Genomic DNA, 24,616 nt, shown 5'->3' on the forward strand with positions numbered 1-24,616 from the left:
CTGATTTCTTGATCATCCTCACATACTACAAGACAACAAAAAGATTACTTGTTCAAGGGCATTTTAACATTATGGGCAGGACAATTCTTGGTTGTGGCTCTGTCCTGTGCATTGTAGGATGTTTAGCAGCATCCCTGGCCTCTGCCCACTAGATGTCAGTAACACTCCCAGCCCTCAATAGCTTGTGACAACCAAATCACTCCGAGGAGAGGACCCCTGGTGTAGGGTCTGGTCACAGCGGACTTTAAAGCTCAATCATGGCTTCAAAAGGCTCCAACATCTCCCAGTTAATCTCTAAGCAGCTTTATTTTCTAGCATTTTGCTCAGTCCCCTAACCAAGCACAAAATTTTGTGCTGGCTTATTCAGAATTCTGTGACATATATTTATGATGCTGAATATATATCAGCTTTGCTGAGCCAGGGCCTACACAGAATCCTGTAAAAGCAGAGCTTGCCCTCAGATAGGCAGGCAAGTTCAGTAAGGCCAGCTACTGTTTACTATATATTTCTTCTGGCCCAGTGCAGTGACTCATGTCTGTAATCTCAGCACTTTGGGAGGCCGAGGTGGGCAGATATGGGGTCAAGAAATCGAGACCATCCTGGCCACCATGGTGAAATCTTGTCTCTACTAAAAATACAAAAATTAGCCAGGCATGATGGCGCATGCCTGTAGTCCCAGCTACTTGGGAGGCTGAGGCAGGAGAATCGCTTGAACCCATGAGGCGTGGTTGCATTGAGCCACGACACTGCACTCCAGCCTGGTTACAAAGTGATACTCGGTCTCAAAAAAAAAGAAATTTTATTTCTTCTAAGGGGAGGAGGTGTATTACCACAGCTGGGTCCTAAAAGGAGGCCCTGCATGTGGCCTGGTGGTGGGCAGTGGCAGGCAAGAAGGTTACAGGTGCTTTCCGGGGTTCTTGGCTCTGCCTGGTTGGTTGTTAGAATGAGTCAGAACAAGCCACTTCCCTACCTTTAGAGATAAGTAGCTTGCCTTGGTTTACACATTTCAGCCCCAGGCTCTTTTCTGTAAATGAGGGGTCTAATTTGGAGCAATCTCTGAGATTCTATAAGTGATCTAGAATTAGTTAATATACATTCAATTGAAAGCACTGTTTTTATTTGAGATTATGACCTTCCTACTTTTTGGTGTTAAAATTTCACCTTTTTTTTTTATAAAGCAATGGTGATAATAAATGATGATTTAAGAAACTGTTTATACTTAGCAAAGTAAGACATTGGCAACCTCATGTTTGTACATGAAAACATTATTTTAAATATTTTACATAAAATCTCCATGTCTGAGAATCACTGATGAGAAGCTCGGTCATCCCACATGTGGAACTGGCACAGTGGCTCAGCCAGGACACACATTTGCATTTCAATGCCTGGCACGGCGTCCACCTTTGGAATCCAGCATCCTTTCATGACAGGCAGGATTTCTCCAACACCATGGTTTCTAGGATAAAATAAATCTTACCTTCCACTTGGGTCGTTATGTTATCACTTAAACCTATGAGAAAAATTCAGCATGCATTTTGGTGATGCAAAAATCTCAGGACCTCAAAATCACAAAGCTAAGGGAAAAGTCCAGCTGGGAACTAAATCAGGCAAACCTGTCTCCCATTTTAATTTCTAAATAAGATAGCTACAGAGATTAAAGAGCTACCTCCCTCCCACCCTCACAATTTGCCCACAGGGAAATTCCATATGGACCTCAAGATTTTCACCTTATAACAGTTGTGTTGAATTTCACCCTGGCAATGTAGACTAGTATAATAGCCAATCTTCACAGGTGCTAGATGGAAAGTCATCCCTCTTCTCACCAGAGACAAATGCATATCTGATTGCTTCCTCTGCCCTGTTGTCTATGTAAAAATGCAGATTCACTGAGTCAGACTCAGTGAAATGCTGATCAAGGACTCAAAAGAATGCAGCTTTATGTCTCTTATCTACCTATGTCCTGGAAGACACCGCTCCCACCCCCGCCTGCCTCTCTTTCTAGTTGTCCCACTTTACTGGACTGAACCAATATACATCTTACACATATCAATTGATGTCTCATGTCTCCCTAAAATGTATAAAAGCAAGCTGTATCTCAACAATTTGGGCACATGTCATCAGGACCTCCTGAGGCTGTGTCACGGGCTCATCCTTAACCTTGGCAAAATAAGCTTTCTAAATTGGTTGAGACCTGTCTCAGATATTTTAGGTTCACAGCAGCAGCAAAACAATAGCTACACTTTTGATGGTTATACATACAAAGAGGTCAAATACAGTTCTCTTTTTTAGAGCTATTAATAGTTAAAAAAAACCCTTTTTAAACTATTAATAGCTGTGGGGCTCTGTTGCTTTTTCATTTGTTTTAATTAAATTAAATGGAATAAATATGCATTTGAATACGAAGTGGACTAATGCTGAATGAGAGGCTATGGGAAACCTGAGGCTGGGTGACCCTGGGCTGCTGCTCTCAAAGGAGTTACTACAGGATGGTGACAAGACAAGAAAACAACTGGTCCTCCAAGGGGAGACAGAGGGAACAGGTCTGAGCTGGACTCAGTCATGGGGTGGGGGTGGGAGGTGGGAGAGGAAGGGGGCAGTTCAGAGGAGGCATAGGTCACCATTGACAGGAGATCAGCATTATGAGAAGAGGTGGCATCAGATGGACCAGACCATGTGAGCAATTTGGGCCCTTAAGCTGTGCAATCACCCTAATGTCTCTACTTCCTAGCAGCCAGTGAATACTCCTCAAATGTTAAAAAAAATTAATTAAATAGAAGTGAATGGCAGCAGATGGTGCTATTAGAATCAAGAGTTGGCTGAGCATGGTGGTTCACACCTGGAATTCCAGCACATTGCAGGGTGAGGAGGGCAGACCCCTTGAGCTCAGGAGTTCAAGACCAGCCTAGGAAACTTAGGGAGACCCCGTTTCTATAAAAAATACAAAAATTAACCCAGCATGGTGGCATGTACTTGTAGCTCCAGCTACTCAGGAGGCTGAGGTGGGAGGATCTGCTTGTGTCCAGGAGGTTGAGGCTGGAGTGAGCCATGAGCACGCCAAGGCACTCCAGCCTAGGTGACAGAGCAAGATCTTGTCTCAAAAACATAAAAATAAAGTAAAGTAAAGAGTTACTGAGCACCCTGCTTTTATTGGACTTAAAAGTACTGGGAAAAGCTCTCAGTTATGTGTACGAAGGGATGCTTTCCCATACTTTAATTAAGTGTCTGTAGTACTTACTTTTCAACACAAGAGGGAGCTGCTGCCTAGTTTATTCAACTAAAATACTTTTATCTTTGCCTCATTTTTTCTCAAACTACAGTAGTGTATAGTATACTGTGCTATCTAACCACCCTCCCCAAATATAGCCCACCAACCAAAAATATCCCATCACAATTCAACAAATGTATTATCAGCAGTACATTATTTTCCAAAATGAATTTCTCCCAAATTATATGATAGTAGGGGGAAAAAGATAACATTTTTAATGTTTTGTGAACAGGTAGCTGAGGTCAGTATGGAGTGTTCTTCAGATCCTTAAATAAGCCCAGGATTTTCCAGTGATGAAAGCTATGCTTATAAAAATGCCTGGGGACCTCATATGAGGGCAGCAAGGCTGAGATGAGTCATTTCTAAGTGCCCAGGTTTTCATGAGGGTCAAAGTCTCCCTAAGACATGCTGGCTGAGTCCAGGCCTCACAAGTAGCATGTGCAATTTATTTTGCAAAGAGCTGCAAAGAATAGATTACAAAGTAGCCAAAATTCAGATGTGCCTTGAGTCAAGATCATCTGATATATACATTAGAACTTAGGGGAAAGAATAAACAAATCATACTCATGATTTTCTAAAATTTCTTGCTTTACTAAAGTATTCACTTCAGAAATTTTTTCATAGCAAGCTCCCTAGTATTGTTCATTTTTAAAAAAAACTTCAATTAGGCCAGATGTGGTGGCTTATGCCTATAATCCCAGCACTTTGGGAGGCTGAGGTGGGTGGATCACGAGGTCAGGAGTTCAAGACCAGCCTGGCCAACATGAGGAAACCCTGTCTCTACTAAAAATACAAAAATTAGCTGAATGTGGTGGTGTGTGTCTGTAGTCCCAACTACTCAGGAGGCTGAGGCAGGAGAGTCATTTGAACCCGGAAGGCAGAGGTTGTGGTGAGCCGAGATTGTGCCACTGCACTCCAGCCTGGCAACAGAGCGATAAACCATCAAAAAAAAAAAAAAAAAAAAAAAGTCAATTACGAAAATTGAATCTGCATACTATTTTTCAGAGTTAACATTTCTAGCAAATAAAGTGTGCCGTTACCATCTGAAAACAGCTACTATAAAAAAACGCCAATGTATAGTTCATCTAAATGTGGGAGGCAGCAGTACTAAGGTCAACAGAGAGCAGTGTGTTTTTAGTGACCTGAGAACAAAACCAAGAAAAGAAAAAGGGTAAAGTGAGAGAACATTTCCCCAAATCACAACCAAATTCAGTCTTTGTTAAGAAATCCATTTCTCATCTTAAAGAATGAAAGCAATTTCTTTGGTCTCCCTAGAATGGTATCATTATTAATGATTCTTTTTGGAACAAGTCACAGCTGTCTGCTCTCCCCATTGGCCAGACAGACCCTCCTGTGTCTGGATGTCCATGTTTGTGCAACACCTTCTCTCCCTTGCATAGATGTTTCATACTCTTCACCTTCCTGGGGGGCAAGGACCATGCCTTCTTGACTTCTGTGTCACCAACAGAGCCTAGCCCAGGCCAGCTGTGAGCAGTTCATTTGTGTTTAGAAAAAAATCACAGCCAGGCTGGGCATGGTGACTCATGCTTGTAATCTCAGCACTTTGGCAGGCCACGGCAGGTGGATCACTGAGGTCAGGAGTTCGAGACCAGCCTGACCAACATGGTGAGACCATCCCCTCCCCATCTCTACTAAAAATACAACAATTAGCCAGGCATGGCAGCATGCACCTGTAATCCCAGCTACTCATGAGGCTGAGGCAGGAGAATTGCTTGAACCCCCAGGAGATGGAGGTTGCAGTGAACTGAGATCACACCACTGCACTCCAGCCTGGGTGATATAGCGAAACTCTGAAAAAAAAAAAAAAAATCACACAGCCGAGGGGAGAGTGACTGATAAAAGAGGAAGAAAATGGGACATTTCATACTAGTTATTAAAGGTTTTGTGTTTTTGTTGGTTATTAAATTTTAATTCTCTGCTCAAGAGGTAGCAGAGAGTGGTGAGGAGCGTGGACTCAGACATCTGGGGTTCAAATCCTAGCTCTGCCATGTCTAGCTGTGTGGTCTTGGGCAAGATTCTTATCTTTTCCATGCCTCAGTTTCTTCATCAATAACTTGCAGCTGCTGCTGCTGCTGATGCTAAGATTTTTCACGTGGGGTTTATAATTTGTAAAGTACTCAGAACAGTGCCTGACACAAAGTTAACACTATTAGCATTTATAAAACAGAATAATTATATTTAGTGGGATGTAGTCAAGTGTACTTTGATTCATTAAAAGCCAAATAAAGCTTTAACAAATGTAACAGGCTGAGATGATGAAAATGTTCTGGAATTACATAGTGAATATGCTAAAAACCACTGAATTGTAAATTTTTTAATGGTGAATTTTATGGTATGTGAATTATATCACAATAAAAATGTGATAGAGAAAAATTCAATTCAACAAATATTTGTGAATACATAAAGGGATTCAATCCTCTCCTGGATATAAAAAAAGTTTAGAATGTCATGCATGGTTTGAAGGGTATTATTAAGGAGTATCTGGAGAGGAGAGTGTCAGTCACTTTTCCCAGCTCACTCGGGAAGATGCTGCTCTCCATGTTTTTTACTCTAAGACTTAGAAGCCTTCTAAGGTCCCACAGAAAGCATGGATAGCAGGAAGCAGTCAGCTAGTTCCACCAAATTACCCTCTTCAGGTATAGACAGTCTTGTTGAGGACAGAGCATTAACGTCTGTAAGGTAATTAGCAAAGTAGACATCTCAGGAGGCTTTTAGGGCCAGTATGTATGGTAAGGAAGAACAAGAAGAGTGCAGATTCTGAGCAACCAGCTGGTGGTTGGGGAAGGTTTTCTGGAGGCAGTGACCTTGGAAAGGGACCTTTACAGATGGGCCAGGTTTTAGCTCTGCAGGTCAGTTGCAGTGAGAGTAGCTGTCTTTAGAGATGTGTAAGAAGGGCTTGCAAAACCACTTTTCCTAGGATCATGCATATTCACAGGTTGGAAAGTCTCACACTGACCATATTAACAAACATGGATGCATATGAATTTCATATTCATATCAGAAACTTATATCAACACAGCTGAAGCCATAGGCATTTGTTTTGACCAATTATACAAGGTAGGATGTTAATGAGAGAATGAAAGCACTCTAAAGACAACTAGTTTGCTTAACCACCCATTCACTTTTCTCTTCATTTATTCAACAAACTTTTTTTTTTTTTTGAGACAGAGTCTCGCTCTATCACCCAGGCTAGAGTACAGTGGCTTGATCTCGGCTCACTGCAACCTCCACCTCCCAGGTTCAAGTGATTCTTCTGCCTCAGCCTCCTGTGCATTTGGGACTACAGACACGTGCTACCATGCCTGGCAATTTTTATATTTTTGGTAGAGACAGGATTTCACCATATTGGTCAGGCTGGTCATGAACTCTTGACCTCATAATCTGTGCACCTCAGCTTCCCAAAGTGTTGGGATTACAGGCATAAGCCACCGCGCCAAGCCTCAACAAACTTTTTTCAGCACCTACCTCACTAGTACCTGATAATATAACTATAATGAAATGCAGTCTCTGTGCTTTGAGAAGACTCCAAGCTAGAAGCTGAAATCAGATACATGAAAATACTGCAAAGTGATCATTGGTATAGCAAAGGGTAATAGAAGGGAGAAGGGAAACCCAGGCTTAAAAACACTACCTTAGATTGATGTTCAAAAATTAAGATTATTCAAGAGATTTCTTTTTCTGGCTAAAAAAAAAAAGAAAGCTCTTACAAAGTACATTAGACTTGTTAGCAGAGCCGTCACTGGCTGACAGAAGAGGAAGAAAGAATTAGGGAAAGGATAAGGAGACGTCCTGCCCCGCTCTTTCCCCTCACTGTAGGCTCCCTGGCTGGCGGGTCAGCCACTTGCCTAAAAGTGGGTTGAAATTTGAAGTGGGATGACTTCCCTGCTCTACACTTCCAAGCTGACTTTGAGGGCAAATGTGCTGGGGTTTGAGGAAGAAGCTGGACTTCCTTAAGGATACCTGTAGAGAGAGAGGATCATTTCCCCTAAGAGGAAATTGGTTTCTCCATCAGTGCTCCATTTTGACCCAATTCTCACCCAACAACCATTTTAAAAGATAAGAAAACAGTTTGTAATTAAAAAGAAAAAAAAAAACCTTTTTGCTGTGTAAAATGCAGGTAACATAAAATTCACCATTTTAACAACTTTTAAGTGTATTTCAGTGGCATTACATATATTCACAACGGTGTGTAACCAGCACCACTACTCACCTCCAGAACTTTTTCATCAACCCAGATTGAAACTGCACCCATTCAGCAATAACTCAGCCCCCACCTCCAAACCCTGGTAACCTCTATTCTGCTTTCTGTATCTATGAATCTGCCTATTTGAGGTACCTCATATGAGTGGAATTGTACCATATGTCACTTAACTCAGTGTTTTTCAGGTTCAGCTACATTTCAGAATTTCATTCCTTTTTAAGTCAGACGATATTCCACCCTATGTGTCTATCACCTTTTGTTTATCCATGTATCTTCTTATGGGCCCTTGCACTGTTTCCAGCTTCCAACAATTGTGCTTCATGCTGCAATTGTGAACATAGCCATACAAGAATCCGTTCAAGTCCCTGCTTCCAATTCCTTTGGGTATATACCTAGGAATGGAATTGCTGAACCGTATGGTAATTCTATATTTAGCTTCTTGGGGAACTGCCAAACTGTTTTCCACAGCTGCTGCACCATTTTATATTCCCACCAGCCATGCACAAGGGTTGCAATTTCTCCACACCTGCCCCAACAGAAACTGCAAGAGTTTGGGAGGAGTTCTCAACTTTGAGTTGGAAGAGGTTTATCTGAATTAAATTGGTGAATGCTCAAGGTAAAAAAAAAATCAGATGGAATATTCCTAGTCATACACTCTATGGAAGGGGAGAGAGAAAGAGCAAGAGTCAACCAGCTCAGAAGCTCATGCAAGCAAAGTTATGGGGACCCCAGGCCTGATCATGCCCCACAGTGACCACCAGCAACAGTTTTGGGGTTACTTCCAGAAATTTCATATAAGAGAATTACCCCCTGCTATTGATATTTTGAGCAAGAATTTCCTTGCTGTGGGGACTGTCTATCTTCATGCCCAGCCCACCCTGACATAGTGACAGTGGTGCCTCCTTCCCCAGTCCATGACAGCCTGGGATGCAGCCCCATCCTGACATTTGCAGACACTTTTGTGGGGGCTGCTCCCAAAGCCTGGTGGAGTTTCCAAACTGTCATTGAAACGTTCTAAGGGGTCTTCCTGCCAGTGTCTGCAGAGGATGTCCTCTGTGTTTATGGCCAGGGCTGCTGTGACTTACAGACCCACCTGGCTGCCCACTGCTGGTACAGCTGGTGCTCAGGCACCATCCTTAGAAATACATCTTGAAATGGTTTTCAACAGTTACTGTAAAGAAAGTCTAAGCAGGTCAGAGGTATGGTGTCACTCCCACTGCAGCAAATAGAGTTCTACTAGAGCTGGGCTGAAAGGTGCCTTGGGTGAAAGAATATGGCCTGGCACCCATGTCTCCAGATTCCAGCTGGAGTTTCCCCACTATCCAGGAACAGGTGACCCCTTGTTGTGCTCAGGCATGGCAACATCTCTTCCCCTTTGTCCCTCTTGGAGGATCCTGTCCTCATACTTGTCCAATATCATAAAGGTTTGTAAGTGAAAAGGAAGGTAGATAGTGAATTCCTAGAGGTTGCAGGGATGCTTCTGTGGAGAGATGTTGGGGTGTAGCCCATTGTGAGGGCTATTCCTGGGGTCCTGCCCCACTGCTCCAGGCTCCTTGTGCTGTGTGTGGGAGACAGACCACGGCATACCTGAACATGCTCCTGGACTGTGCTGGGACACATGCTTTGTAAGTTTGATTAGCGTTTATAATCCTTGGTTTCGAAAGGCTATTCTATGATGCTAATCTGTGTCCTGTGAATTCGTGGAAAAATCCCTAAATTATATTATTGAAAGATGGAGACCAAAGACAAGTGTATCCTGTCATCTAAACTTGTGAATGATACTACAATGAGGCTGCATTTAATACCAGCAGGAAACTAATGACCTCATCTAAAAATATATGTACCAGGCCGGGTGCGGTGGCTCATGCCTATAATCCCAGCATTTGGGAGACTGAGGCGGGCAGATTACTTGAGGTCAGGAGTTCAAGACCAGCCCGGTGAACATGGTGAAACCCCGTCTCTACTAAAAATACAAAAATTAGGTGGACGTGGTGGCAGGTGCCCATAATCTCAGCTACTTGGGAGGCTGAGGCAGGAGAATGACTTGAATGTGGGAGGTGGAGTTGCAGTGAGCCACGGCACTCCAGCTTGGGTGACAGAATGAGACTGTCTAAAAAAAAAAAATATATATATATATATATATATACACACACACATATATATATATATATATGCTATATGCACCAAATATCATTTTACAGACCTAGATGATGAAACTCAGGGCTGAAGAAATAAAGCTGGTATAGCAACAACCTGCAGTTTCCTTCAGGCTTTGAAGAAGTGAGTTTTGGGAACAAATGCTAATTTGGCGATTTGGTGCAGGCTTTTCTTTTGCCTGCCCTCAAAAACAGACAATTTGGGCCAGGCGCAGTGGCTCACGCTTGTAATCCCAGCACTTTGGGAGGCCGAGGCAGGTGGATCACGAGGTCAAGAGATCGAGACCATCCCGGTCAACATGGTGAAACCCCATCTCTACTAAACATACAAAAAATTAGCTGGGCATGGTGGCATGTGCCTGTAACCCCAGCTACTCAGGAGGCTCAGGCAGGAGAATTGCCTGAACCCAGGCAGTGGAGATTGCGGTGAGCCGAGATCACGCCATTGCACTCCAGCCTGGGTAACAAGAGTGAAACTCCACCTCAAAAAAGAAAAAAAAAAGACAATTTTACATTTGACATTAAGAGGGTAGTAAATTTAGTCCACTCAGGTTTCAATATTGAAAATATATGATGACATACTTGCTTATACAATAGGCTCCATATTTCAGAATGAATTTTTTTCTACACGGGATGAAATTGGAGAATCTCTGGGATGATCTTAAAAATCAGAAAATTACAGCTTAATTAATTGTTGCCCCCAAAACTTCTTGCTTTAAAATAAATATATGGACATCTGGTATAAAACTCAAAAGATTAAAATTATATCTATATTTTCTCACATAATCAGTTCTTTTTTAGCTTGCTAGCTCAAACACTTTTGGTATTTGAAAAAATGATCGCTATTATAAAACATTTAGAATCTTCACCTTTGGTGCTGATGTGTAGCTTGACTTGAAATGTGATTGCTAGAAGCTCTTCAGCTGTGCCTTTCCTCACATAAATGACTTTTTAAAAGCTCATCACTCTGGGTATTTAAAAAGTTATTTTTCATTGTAGAACAATTAGAAAATTCATATTTGGGATTGATACTTAGCTTGACTTGCAGCATAGGTTTATGGTGTTTGTTATAAGGGTTTAGATTTCTCAAGTTTTGCTCAGAGAGAGAATGGGCAACAATGGCTTAGATTGCACATTGAGATGGCTCAGAATAGGGTGGAGAGGTCGGTACTAGCTGGATTAGAGGTTGGACTAGATGACCCCTCACCCCCAGGCACCTTCTACTCAAATGATTTTAATTACTAAGGTATTGGTCATAAACTACCGCTAATTCTGTATCTATGTACACACCCCAGGGCCTGGAAAAGCGTCAGCCTTTGGTAAATCTGCACTGGCTGGCTGAGATTCCTGCAGGATCTTGACTCTGCTTTAGGCTTCATGTGCTGATGATCATAATGGCTTTTCAGTTGTTGCACAGTTCACAGACTCTATTCAGATGTGCTGCAGAAAATTTTGGGACTCCAGCATGAAGAGTTGTATCTACTTCTCTTTGTCACAATTACTGGAACTTAAAACTCTGTTCATCAAAATCCTGTTTTCATATGATCTAGTTTCAAACGGAATTCTAGTTTGATGGGATGAAACCACTGTGTGTCTCCTGTGGTTGTAAGATTTAAGACACAGCATCTTTTCACACAGGTGCATTCACTGTGCACCCTGGCTCCCTTTAAATATCATTGGGCTTGATAGCTGGGTGAAGGGATGATCTGTGCAGCAAACCAGCATGGCACACATTTCCCAATGTAACAAACCTGCACACAAAACCCTGAACTTAAAATAAACATAGGAACTAAATAAATAATGAATAAATAACATATCACTTGGGGTCTTATAAGAGGTCGTATGAGCAGCTGTGCTAGAGGATGAACAGAAAGGTAACTAGAAACTCAAACAGGGAAGCCCCAGAATCTGACATTTCCAGACCTTTCCCCAAGCTCTGCCCTGCCTGTCTTCTGCTCTAGATGTGTGTCTGGATGTCTCTCCCACCTAGGTGGCAGGTGTGCTATGCACTCCTCCAGGGTTTGTCCTGCAGAGGAAATTTAGTCACTCCCAGGTTTACTCTGTGGGCCTGCAGTCTTTTCTCAGGGGAAATTCTTTTCTTTTCTTTTCTTTTTTTTGAGATCAAGGCTTCCTCTGTTGCCCAGGCTGCACTGGAGTGCAGTGGCACAATCTCCGCTCACTGCAAACTCAGCCTCCTGGGTTCAAGTGATTCTCCTGACTCAGCCTCCAGAGTAGCTGGGATTTATAGGCACATGCCACATGCCAGGCTAATTTTTGTATTTTGTGTAGAGATGGGGTTTCAGCATGCTGGCCAGGCTGGTCTTGAACTCCTGACCTCAAGTGATCTGCCTGCCCTGACCTCCCAAAGTGCTGGGATTACAGGTGTGAGCCACCGTGCCTGGCCTGTTTTTGTCTTTTTGAATGGTCCCCATGTGCTGGTCTGTTACTCCAATAGGCTTTTCTGTCACAATAACTTTCCGATTAACCATTTAGTAGAATTTTCACAAGAAAATAATTTGAAGTATTAAATTCAAGTAATATTTCTTCTGATTATAAAAGTAATCATTTGTAGAAAATTTAGAAAATTCCAGGGAAGCAAAAGGGAGAAAATGAAATCATTATTAGTTCATATCTGAGAGAAGTTGTTAGGATTCAGTAGTGCAATTTTGTTGACTTTCTATTTAATCATAAATAATAAAGACATACTTTACAAAGATGGGAATATACTGTCCATGCCATTTCTTTTTTCCTTTTTTTTTTTTTATTGAGACAGAGTTTTGCTCTTGTTGCACAGGCTGGTATACTGTGGCATGATCTCAGCTCACTGCAACCTCTGCCTCCCAAGTTCAAGCAATTCTCCTGCCTCAGCCTCCCGAGTACTTGGGATTACAGGCATGCGCCAGCACAGCCAGCTAATTTTTGTATTTTTAGTAGAGATGAGATTTTGCCATGTTGGGCAGGCTGGTCTCATACTTCTGACCTCAAATGATCCACCTATCTCAGCTTCCCAAAGTGCTGGGATTACAGGTGTAAGCCACCGTTCTCAGCCTCTTTTTTCTTTTCTATTTTTTTTCTGAGACAGAGTCTCACTCTGTCACCCAGGTTGGAGAGCAGTGATTTGACCATGGCTTACTGAAGCCATGACCTCCTAGGTTCAAGTGATCCTCCCATCTCAGCCTCCCGAGTAGCTAGGACTACAGGAGTGCACAACCATGCCTGGCTCCTTTTTTGTTTATGTGTTTGTTTTATAGAGACACGGTCTTACTATGTTGCTAGGGCTGGTCTCAAACTCCTGGGCTCAAGCGATCCTCCCACCTTTGCCTCCCAAAGTGCTGGGATTATAGGTGTACATTACATTTTGAATCTTCCCTTTCACTTCAGTGTACTGTCAGTATTTCCCTGTAACAGTCATTTTTTTCTACCATATTTTTAGCAGCTGTATGTTTATTTGACAAGGGGGATTATAAATAATCAGTTATTTAAAAAGTGAGTTAACATGGGCGATAATAAAAATGACACGTACCTACATGCTTCATTTTAAACTAAACAAATGTACATCCCTTCCTCAATCCTTTGGCTATAGATTGAAAGCCCTTTCTTGGTGAGTGGGTTCACAGATTCAACATATGGTTATGTATTTCTTGCATAAACCATATCCATAATATCGTTCTGATCTCGGTAGGATGGATGGAGAATGTAAAAAAATTTAAAGACACTCAATGCAACCTCCTAGATTGTTTGCAAATTTTTCCAGGCTCTTGCTAACAAATACAGCTGGCATAAATAGGTGCGTAGAATGAATGTATCTAAGTCTTGGACAGACAAAGCTCAGATATGCTGCTAAGCTTTTCAAAGAACAAATATGCAGATTGTCCAAAAGAGTCCTGTCTGTTACTAGGGTTTTATGGGAGAGTGGAGAATGTCAGTGGATTCAGTTAGTGGGGCTAGAAGAGCATCTGCTCTTTCCTCTTAATGGATGTGAAATAAGTCATTACCTAGTCCCTTGTGGTTGGGGATTCTGGTGCCTTCCAGTTAAGTCTTCTCAATTTTGAACACATCCATGATGATCCTTAGGATGTATCCCTGGAGGTGTAGTGGTGCTTGTATGTGCATGAATGTGCATGCACACACGTTATGTCTTTGAGACATATTGTCAGATTACGTTCCCAAAAGATTTTACCAGTTTATACTTACTGCCATCACATTATAGGAAAGTGCCATTTCAATGCTCCCTTTTCAATATTGAATTCTATAATATGATTAAAAAACTCATAAAACTTGTTCAATTTATTGCACCTTGTTTTGGTCTGCATTTTTTAATTAGATATGAATGTTTTCCATTTAAAACATTATATTTCTTCGTGAATTGATGAAAATATCCTATGCTCATTTTTCGGTTCAAATGTTTTTCTTTTTCTTGTTGATTTGCATCCACTCTTTATAAATTAAGGATATTAAACCTTTCTCCATCATTTACACCAAAATGGTAACATGTCTACTTCCGTCATTCAGCAAGAGTTGGAAATATAAATTCATTTAAATATAAGCTTAAGGAAAACTTACCTTGAATTTTAACATTAAATACAGATACTTTTTAGATAGTTTAAATGTTTTTTTTAAAACTCATTTGGTGAATTAGTTTGAGGCCCAAGTTCACAATAGTTTGTATATTCTTGGAACTTCTTGGGTAAATGATTACAGCACAGCATAAGGTATATTTAACCTAGCAGTTCTTTTCAGTGATTGCGTAATAGTTTACTTCCTCTGCTTAAAAGTATTAATGACTTGGAGCACTTTTTATGAGTCTTATTTTCAGACTCTGCTGTTTCTTTTGTATTTCAGAAAAATCAAGGTTGAATTTAAACATCTTATGCCATGTCTATTTATAGACCCTAAATCATATTTTGCAGGGAAGAAGGATGAAGAGGGAGATATTTATGGTTAGAGTTCAACCTCTAAATTTGTCTGCATGGCTGAGTTTGAGGATTAGTTATAAAGTGACATGTGTCTTTGTCTAGTGTACTTTTAGGTTATTCCATATATTTATTAATCCAGTTATTTATTCTTGGAGGTTATTTTCTTACAGCTTCTTTTGAAACTCTGTCATTTAAAAAAAATTAGACACCTTGTTTGAAACAATGTGTAACATAAAAGACAAATGTTTCCCTTAACATTGTCCAAATAAGTAGCCTGAGAATTAAGATGGGTATGGATTAGGGATCGTTTCAACCTTGTTTTGTGATATCTTGGATGTTCCCGCTTTCCTCATCATACACACAGTTTGAGTATTGCAAAATTAAACAATATCACAGAGTTTTGCAACTCCAGAGAGCTTTGACATCCTGGTCTGTAGACTTGTAGTAGTAGATGAGGTCGTCCAGCCTGGCAGTGGAATCTACCAGGGAGAACTTCTTCACATGAATTTGACCTCTTATTTTGTTAAAAAATGAAAAAATGACTCCCGTTGAAGCTGCAAGACCAAATCTTGGAGAGTGGAAAGAAAGGGATAAGGAATCACTGGCATAGAGGTTGATTTGTTTGACCTGCAGAATGACACCAGTCTGTATCTTCAGCCTCTGTGTTTAGCATTGTTGGCTCATATATGGTGGTGGCAGCTCTGCTTTCCCAGACTCATAGATCATCATTTGCGCGACATTGAACATATGTGGGCCACGATCCTAGAAACTCTACTTTGTCTGTATCACTTGAGCGTTCCTTCCCTTGGGCCCCCATTTTTGTGCACTGTTCGGTGTGGAAGGTGAATGGGGAGGATACTGTGCATTCCTTCACAATGTCCTTTCCTGAGCTTCCTCATGGCACATCATCGTACATTGTCACAGGGTCCCACCACAGAGTCCGCTGCCAACAGCACACTGTATCTCTGAAGCCTGCCCGAGGTCCCATGGCCAGCTGGACACCACCCACCAGGGCAGGATTGCTGTTCTGCACTGACCCCAGACCACCTAGCTTCAGGAGACCCCTGGAAGAGGGTTTTCGAGGAGTGCTGCTTGGTCATTCTGTCAAAGTGCTCATCCTGGGATAAGTTAGTTTTTGTTAAAATGTAAATTCAAATTATTTCTAAAATAGGAAGAAAGCATCCTATCCTGTCATTACTTTTCTGAAAGAGGCATAAGATGACTGTATTATTACTTTTAAAGTTAGCTAATAAAGAGGGTAGGTGAATAGAGACTGTCTCTACCTCTGAAGGGCTGCTGGTGCTCTTGGTTAAGGGTTGTGGGGACAGCTTTTCTCCAAGGCCCCAGGTCTGGGCTCCTCCATCATGACATTGGGCAGCATGTCCTATTTTCCTGGAAGAAAGATTTTCATATTAGTACAAACATGGCTTGTTTGTGAGGAGATAGCTGCATTGTGCATAGGATTCCAAGTAGTATTTCAGGGCTTGGGTTTAAGTCTCAGCTCTGCCATGTGCTAGGGCTATGACCTTAGGCAAAGACTTCTGTGCCTCAGTTTACTCATCTGTTTTATAAGGGTAACAAGACTACCCTCTGCATGGGATAGTAAAGGTTAAAGGAAGTATTGCCTTAGATGCGTGGCCTTATCACTGGCTAGACTTTGTTGGATTCAAAAGAGTGAAACCTAAGACTGAATAAATTAGGGCTGGGTGCCGTGGCTCATGCCTGTCATCCTATCACTCTGGGAGGCCGAGGTGGGTGGATCACTTGAGGCTAGGAGTTGGAGACCAGCCTGGCCAACATGGCCAAACCCCATCTCTACTAAAATACAAAAATTAGCCAGGCATGATGGCTTGTGCCTGTAATCCTAGCTACTCAGGAGGTTGAGTCAGGAGAATCACTCAAACCCAAGAGGTGGAGGTTTCAGTGAGTTCAGCTCGTGCCACTGCACTGCAGCCTGGGCAACAGAGCAGGACTCTGCCAAAAAAAAAAAAAAAAAAAAAAAAAAAGCTCATCACAGACCAGGGCCTCTGTGAGAACTGCTTCTCAGCCATTAGAGGTCAGGTTTTCCCAGGGCTGCGAGTCTAATCTCCGTGTATCAGCTCCTCAGCTGCTGGTTTGGAGTTGGTGAGCTCAGGGGGTGGAGGAGCAGCCGGGCTCACAAGCCTCCATTCCCTGCTAGAAGTCGGTCTTGGCACTTTAGGTTTCCCTGCCTTAGGAGTGCCTGGATCTCATTACACAGATTTAAATGTACAGCAGGTACTTGAATGACATTGTCTTGCTATAACTGTGATGAGAAAAAACTAATTGATTTCTCCTGGGGGCCGTTGTCTGTGGGAAGTTTGCATTTTCCCCTTGTCTATGTGGGTTTTCTTTTGCTCTGGGCTGTTGTCTGTAGGACTGGCTTCTTTCTTCCCCAGGCCTCTTCAAAAAGCTCTTGATTTTCAGCTCCTGAAGATCATGACCAAAACGTGTGACTGATTAAACTTGCATTTAAGATGCCGGGAAAAATCTTTTTAAAGATGCACATATATAGTAAAGTGCATATGCCAACACAAGCATTGTTCCACCTGTTGATGTGTGTTTTAAGAAGCCTGAGGTCGGGAAGTTTGATTGGTGGAAGTTACTTTCCATCTCTTTTCTCATAGCATGGCACATGGAAGAGGAGATTTGGCTTTAGCATTTCACTGTGATCGTCCTGTGTATTCCATGGTCATGGGCCTTTGATACCAAGTTTATAACTAATTGGAAAAACGTGTCTTGTCTCAGTTGACTTAATCCTTTTTGCAGTGCTGGGGGCCTTAACTGTTCCCAGGAGGTTTAAGGAGTATAATCAGCTCCCAAGGTGGTCAGCACAGTGATGAAAAAGGACAGAGGGCTCTGCCTGCCTCTGAGGGTACTTCAATCACAGCCAGCTCTGACTAGGGGAGCAAAGACCCTGTCTGTCCTCAGCCTTCCTGGCGATGGCAGGGGCATGGGGTTGGGAGAGCAGAGCGTGGGCACTTGTTCTGACTGGAAACTTACCCTTCAAAACCAGGTTCCAGAGGCAGAGTTTGAGACTCAAACAGGAGAAGGAGATGGCCAATGTTGATGCTCTCAGAGCAGAGGGTCCCGAACTGTCTGATGATAAGCACAGTGTTGGATCCTTAAGTACTTTTACGAAGTTATTTTCAGAGACACAGAAGTCAGTGGTCCCCATTTTCTCTTCCTCATGGGAGTTCTCTGGAAAAGAGTGTTCCCAGGGACAGATGATCTGATGGTGCCATGGCCCCACCAGTGTCCTTAAGAGGGAAAGCTCTGTCAGGAGAGGGAACCTCAGCCCCAGCTGATCACACAGGCTACACTAGGCCAGGATCTGCAGACACCAACAGCCTGCCTTAAGACTCCCAAGTCAGAGAGGCCCTGTCAGTCCCGGTCCTGGCTTTTCTAGCCAGTCTCCGTCCCTGGCTTTTTCTCTCGGGGGTTCCAATGTGATGTTGTTTATGAGATAGAGCAAGTGGCATTGCTCCTACCCCCACCAGGTTGGCTGCAGGATGAAATTCAACATGGGAAGCACTCTCCCCCCACCCCCATGGAGCAAGAGGTGATACTATTAGAGTTATATGGGTTTGTGGTTTCCCCTTACTGTTTCCAATTCCTTCCTGAAACCCTGAAAGAGGCTTTACAGGAAAGGAAGTGTCTTTCAGATGCCTGAGTGCAGCTGGGAACAGCTGTCCCCAGTTAGCCAGGCTGGTTGGAGCCCAAGGTGAGTTGTCTGGGTTGTGGCTTTGAACTGCCAGAGCCACTGAGGCAGCTGGCCTGCTGCCAAGTGCTGCCAATCATCCCACAAATGCTACCATTTCTCATGCCTGGGAGATGTTCCAGCATTGAACAAAAGGGTTGCCAGGTCTTGTCCTGCCTAGGACAGGGAACTCTAGAGTGATCTATACTCATACTGTAAGGACAGATCTGGGCCCTGTGCCTCCCAAGGACCCCGAACACAGAATGTCCATGACAGGACTCCAGCCCATGGGCATGGCCCCTCTTGTTAGTATTAATTATGCACTTGTGTGAAATGCACCCACTCTTGAAGAGGGGGACAGCCAGTGATTAAAAGAGTTGAGGGCAAGTCACCAGGCTGTTTCAGGCTCCATTAAGAAATGGCTCTGAGAGGGTTACTTTAGAGCAAGGGAAAGGTCTCCCTGTTGGAGGGGCTCTGTGCCCGGTGAGCCCCTTACGTTAAACTCCGGCCTACTCCAGCCACCCAAGAACCTTCATTAAGTGGCTCTGAAGTAGGAATAGCTACTTAATTTGCAGGGATCAGCACAAAATGAAAATCAATAATTTTCAAAAATTAAGATTCAAATGAGCCAGGTGCAGTGGTTCATGCCTGTAATCCCAGCACTTTGGGAGGCTGAGGCAGGCAGATTATGAGGTCAGGAGTTCGAGACCAGCCTGGCCAACATGGTGAAACCCTGTCTCTACTGAAAATAGAAAAGTTACCTGGACATGGTAGTGGGCACCTGTAGTCCCAGCTACTCAGTGGGCTGAGGCAGGAGAATCACTTGAACCCGGGAGGTGGAGGTTGCAGTGAGCAAAGATTGTACCACTGCACTCTCACACTGGACAACAGTGTGAGATTATGTCTCAAAAAAAAAAAAAAGAAAAGAAAAGAGAAAAGAAAAGAAAAAGATGCAAGCAATAAAGCATTCAAGCAAGTGTTAGTTCTGAGCATGGAGCCCTGGCTGTGTAGTTTGTACACTGGCCCAGGTCTGGAGAGAGTGCAAGGCAGGTGGCTGGCCTGCACCATGTGGGTGAACTGAGTCACCCTGCCCTTTGCAGGGGTTGATGGGGAGCTTTTCTAGGCTGTTGGCCTGGGCAGGGCTGATGACATGAGTGAGGCTTGCCTTGGTCTGGGATGAATATGATACACTGGGACAAGTTGAAGGGAGGAGGATTGGAGCAGAGTGCTCCAGGGAGCCTGGACAACAGGACGTCCCTGAGCTTGGACACATGACTTAGTCATCTATCACAAGGTTCAGAGTAAAACCCAGAAGGCCAGGCAGTGATGCATTGAAAATGTCACTACCCAAGTTAGCATTTTCCAGTATCATTAAAAAATGTTTTATAGATATTAGGTCTTGCTGTGTTGGCCAGGATGGTCTCAAGTGAGGCTCCCAAGGTGTTGGGATTACATTAATGAGCCACTGCACCTGGCCTCCAACAGTTTTAAAATTTTTGATATATCTGTGATTTTGGATTATACCTGTTTTGTTACCTCCATTAGAGAAAATTGACCTGGCCAGGCGAGGTGGCTCATGCCTGTAATCCCAGCACTCTGGAAGGTCTAGGTGGGTGGATGACATGGTGTTTCTCTTGTGAGACTTTGAGACCAGTTTGGACAACATGTTGGAACCCTGCTTGTAATAAAAAACACAAAAATTAGCCAGGCATTGTGATGGGTGGCTGTAATCCCAGCTACACAGGAGGCTGAGGCAGGAGAATCTCTTGAACCCATGAGATGGAGATTGTAGTGAGCTAAGCTCATGCTACTGCATGCCTGCCTGGGCCACAGAACAAGACTCTGTCTCAAAAAAAAAAAAAAAAAAAAAAAAAAAACCTTCAAAAGCAGGTTTTTGTCACTGCCAGGTGACCTTACTAATCACTAACCATGGATGTACAAGAAGAAAAGAAATCAGGATGAAAGAATTTGTGCCTTGTTTTCCTTGCCTTTGACCTTCAGCCCCATGCATTCCTACATATGCGCTGCCCACAGCAAACCTCTGAAGACCTTAACTTTTCTGTTTTAAGTGAGATTTCCACGTGAATTTATGTTGTCTACAAAAGAACTAACCCTTTCCTGGAGAGCAGTTGGTATCTGAAGAGAATGAGATCAGGTTGCTAAGGACACCCTTGTTTGCAATGTTTGGTTTATATAAATTATTGGTGAAAAGGAAACATAAGTTTATTCTTTATTCCAGGTGGTAAACTGGAAGGGAAGCATGTTACCTGGTAAAGTGAGTCATGGGGCATGGGAGATTCAGATGGAAAAGGGTTCTGGGATGCCTTTCTTTCTTGACTTGGGACTTCTTTCTAATTTACCTACTAGGCCTCAAATTAAAAGTCAAATAAAGGCCTCTAATCTGTTTGAGTGGGAACACACAAAAGTTCCTCTGGGTGTATGGATGGTGGAGGGAAGGAGGAAGTTTGCAGAAACTGAAACAGAGTTTTTTTGGGGAGAGAGGAAGAAATCTCTTGTTTAATTACAAAACCAAAATATCATTTGCAGTGCCTTTCTTCTCCTACCAGTCTTTTAAGAAATTGACATGTAATTCACATACCACAAAATGCAGCAATTTAAGGTGTACCATTCTCTAGTGTTTTTCTGTTTGTTTTTGAGATGGCATCTTGCTTTGTCACCCAGGCTGGAGTATATGGTGTGATCTCGGCTCACTGCAACCTGTGCCTCCCAGATTCGAGCCATTCTCCCACCTCAGGCTCCTGAGCAGCTTGGGTTAAAGGCAACTGCCATCGTGCCTGGCTAAATTTTGCATTTTTTTTTTTTTTTTTTTGTAGAGACAGGGTTTCACCGTGTTGGCCAGGCTGGTCTTGAACTCCTGACCTCAGGTGATCTGCCCATCTCAGCCTCGCAATGTGCTGGGATTACAGGTGTGAGCTACCACACCAACCCCATATTCTCAGTTTTTAATTGTTCCATTAAAAAACTAGTAAGCCAACATATTATCTATTTATCTGATGTTAATAGAGCTTTGTTATAATTAATATTTACATAGATACCTTTTTTCATCCTGTTATTTTCATCTTAGCTGTGTTTTTGTATTTAAGGGATGCCTCTTCTACACATTATATAAGTGGGTCATGTTTTTGTTTGTGTTTCTTAAAATTCAGTCTCACTATCTTACTTTCACTTGGAGTGTTTGGTTCACTTACGGTTCAATGGAATTTCTAACTCTGTCCATTTGTGTGTGTGTGTGTGTGTTTTTTTCTTTTTGAGACAGTCTTGCTCTGTCACCAGGCTGGAGCATAGTGGTGTGATCTCGGCTCACTGTAACTTCCACCTCGTGGATTCAAGAGCTTCTCCTGCCTTGGCCCCCCAAGTAGCTGGGATTACAGGTCTGCACCACTGTGCCTGGCTACTTCTCTTTTGTATTTTTAGTAGGGAGCCAGCATGCTTGGCCTATTTCTCTTTTGTTTTTTGTTCCTCCTTTCCTGCTTTCTTTTGGATGAATGGAGTGATTCTTCACATATCCTTTCATCTCTAGTGGCTTTTCAGCTGTATCTTTTTGCTTTATGTTTTTAGCTATATATGCTTTCTTTGGCAATTGTTCCAGGTTTTACAACATACACCCTAACTTTTCACAGTTCACCTGCAGAGCTTATGACACCACTTGGGCAACAAGGCAGTGAAAAGGAACGAAGCACAGACATGGGCCACATGTGGGTGAGCCTCATACTTTATGCCAAGTCCAAGCAGTCAGTCACAAAGGGCCACATATTGTATGATGCCATTTATATGCAATGTCCAGAATGGGAAAATCCAGAGAGACAGGGAGCAGATTACTGGTCACCTAGTGCTGGGGAGGAGGAAAGGAAGAATTGGGAGGAGTGATGACTAAGTTTAACAGGGTTCCTTATTGGGGAAATGAAAATGTTCTAAAAGTAATCGTGGTGATGGATGCACCATTCTGCGAGTATACAAAGAGCCACTGATGTTGATGCTTTATTTTTATTTCTTTATTTATTTTGGAGACAGTCTCACTCGGTTGCCCAAGCTGGAGTGCAGTGGCATGATCTTGACTCACTGCAATCTACACCTCCTGGGTTCAAATGATTCTTCTGCCTCAGCCATCTGAGTAGCTAGGAGTACAGGTACGCAATACCATACCTAACTAATTTTTTTGTTTTTTGAGACAGAGTCTCGCTCTGTCACCCAGGCTGGAGTGCAGTGGCATGATTTCAGATCACTGCAACCTCCGCCTTCCAGTTTCAAATGATTTTCCTGCCTTAGCCTCCCATGTAGCTGGGATTATAGGAGCCCACCACCACATTGGGCTATTTTTTTTTTTTTTTTTTGCATTTTTAGTAGAGATGGGGTTTCACCATGTTGGCCAAGCTTGGTCTTGAACTCCTGACTTCAGGTGATCTACCCACCTTGGCTTCCCAAAATGCTGAGATTACAGGCCTGAGCCACTGCATCTGACTCCATAAGGTAAATTTATATTTACCTTTTAAGAAACTGCCAAACTGTCTTTTGGAGTGGCCATGCTGTCTTATCTTCCCCCAGCATGTGTAAAGGCTCCACTTCCCCACACCCCCACTTGATATTGATAGTGACATCTTTTTCTTGTTTGTTTTTTTGACATGGAGTCTTGCTCTGTCACCCAGGCTGGAGTGCAATGGCACAATCCCAGCTCACTGCAACCTCTGCCTGCTGGGTTCAAGCAATTCTCCTGCCGCAGCCTCTCAAGTAGATGGGACTACAGATACAGGCCACCATGCCCAGCTAATTTTTTTGTATTTTTAGTAGAGACAGAGTTTCACCCTGCTGCTCAGGCTGGTCAAACTCCTGATCTCGTGATCTGCCTGCCTCAGCCTCCCAAAGTGCTGGTATTACAAGCATGAGCCAATTCACCTGGACTTTTTTTTTTTTAATTTATTATTTGTTTATTTTAGAGACAAGATCTCACTCTGTTGCCCAGGCTGGAGTACAGTGGCACCATCTTGGCTCATTGCAACCTCTGCCTCCTGGCCTCAAGCAACCCTGGATGAATAGACATAAGACTGAGGCTGAAGTGCCAGCCCTGGATCCATCCTATATGGCTATGCTACTAGAAGCAAGTTCATCTCTTTGGGGATGAGCTCAGGGTACTCAGATCACCACTTCCCTGACTCTGGTGCTCTCTCTGGATGTCCCACCTGGCCCTGGGCACCCACCTTGTGGCTGAAGGCTGGGATCTGTGTGCAGTGGAGCTCATGGCCCAGCTCTAGCCTATAGGTGCTGCCTGAGCCGCTCTCTGTAGCCTCTGGCTGGTGCTGCACTTGTGCACTGGCTGCTTTGCCTAAGCTGTGAGGACTGATCAAGAGACCCCTGCCCTCCTCTGCCAGGCATCCCTCCACCAGGGCTCCAAGAAGAGGAGGGTCCAGACCAGCCTGGCCTCAGCCATGTCCCCCGGCCCTGTGCTCTGCTTCACCTGTCACTCCATTAGAACCTGTCCATGGGGAGGTGTTAAGAGATGGATGAATGTCCCCTCAACAGACACACCTTTTTTTCTTAATGAGCAGGTTCTAAGTCCTACTCAGAGCCCACAGAAGGACTAATGGAAAATCCTGTGGTGACAGCATATCTTAGCTCACAGAGCCACAGCTGCAGGAAACAGGGCAGGCCCTGCCACCTCCACCTGCCCCACAGCGAAGCATGTGGTGCCTTACCCAGGAGGCTGTACTGGATCCTCAGGGAGCTGGTCCAGAGCCAGCCCCACTGATGCAGCAGGCCAAGGGCTCCCAGCCCCTCCAGCCCTGGCATGAAGAGCTCGGCACCCAGGGCAGCCACCCACCATCCATCCTCCTCCTTCCTTTCCTGCAGTGCTGCAGGGACAGAGAGCAGGCAAGTGAAATGGTCAGCCCCCAGGGACCAACACCCCCAGCCCCAGGCAAAGAGGGGACTCGGGAATACCCCAGGGGCCTGGGGGTTGGGGGCTCCTTGAAGAGCCAACACCTGTGCCCTGCATAACAGGCTACAGACAGGTCTGATCACGGCTCACTGCAGCCTTAACCTCACAGGCTCAATTGATCCTCCCACCTTAGCCTCCCAAGTAGCTGGTACTACAGACATGTGCCATCACACTGGCTAAATTTTGTATTTTTTTTTTTTTTTTTTTTTATATAAACATGAGTCTCACTATGTTGCTCAGGCTAGTCTTGAACTCCTGAGCTCAAGCAATCCTCCTGCCTTGGCTTCCCAAAGTGCTGGGATTATAGGCATGGAACACTGTGCTTGGCCCAATAATAAAGTAGAATGAGGCTGGGTGCAGTGGCTCATGCCTGTAATCCCAGCACTTTG

At 43.5% G+C, this 24,616-nt stretch overlaps 1 protein-coding gene across 10 annotated transcripts in view; it reads left to right on the forward strand.

Annotated features, from left to right (window-relative positions):
- Window positions 1–24,403, forward strand: part of LOC135273664 (fibrous sheath-interacting protein 2-like) — a 33,667-nt gene extending 9,264 nt beyond the window's left edge. For 4 of the 10 annotated variants that reach the window (XR_010341461.1, XR_010341459.1, XR_010341462.1 and 1 more), the window contains 4 exons: window positions 20,517–20,552; window positions 21,919–21,997; window positions 22,310–22,425; window positions 23,230–24,403. Coding sequence is in view for 2 of the 10 variants with exons in the window: in XM_064373344.1 (XP_064229414.1) it covers window positions 20,517–20,547; window positions 21,919–21,993; window positions 22,310–22,409 (206 nt within the window). In the remaining 8 variants the exon portion in view is untranslated. Of the gene's footprint in view, window positions 1–20,516; window positions 20,553–21,554; window positions 21,670–21,918; window positions 21,998–22,309; window positions 22,426–23,229 lie in introns of all 10 variants that reach the window. The other 6 variants (XR_010341463.1, XR_010341466.1, XR_010341464.1 and 3 more) reach the window with 4 other exon arrangements.
- Window positions 24,404–24,616: the final 213 nt, after the last annotated feature.

This window comes from Aotus nancymaae, unplaced genomic scaffold (assembly GCF_030222135.1).
Source record: "Aotus nancymaae isolate 86718 unplaced genomic scaffold, 86718_ANA_hifiasm-v0.15.2.pri h1tg000008l, whole genome shotgun sequence".
Lineage (NCBI taxonomy): Eukaryota > Metazoa > Chordata > Mammalia > Primates > Aotidae > Aotus > Aotus nancymaae.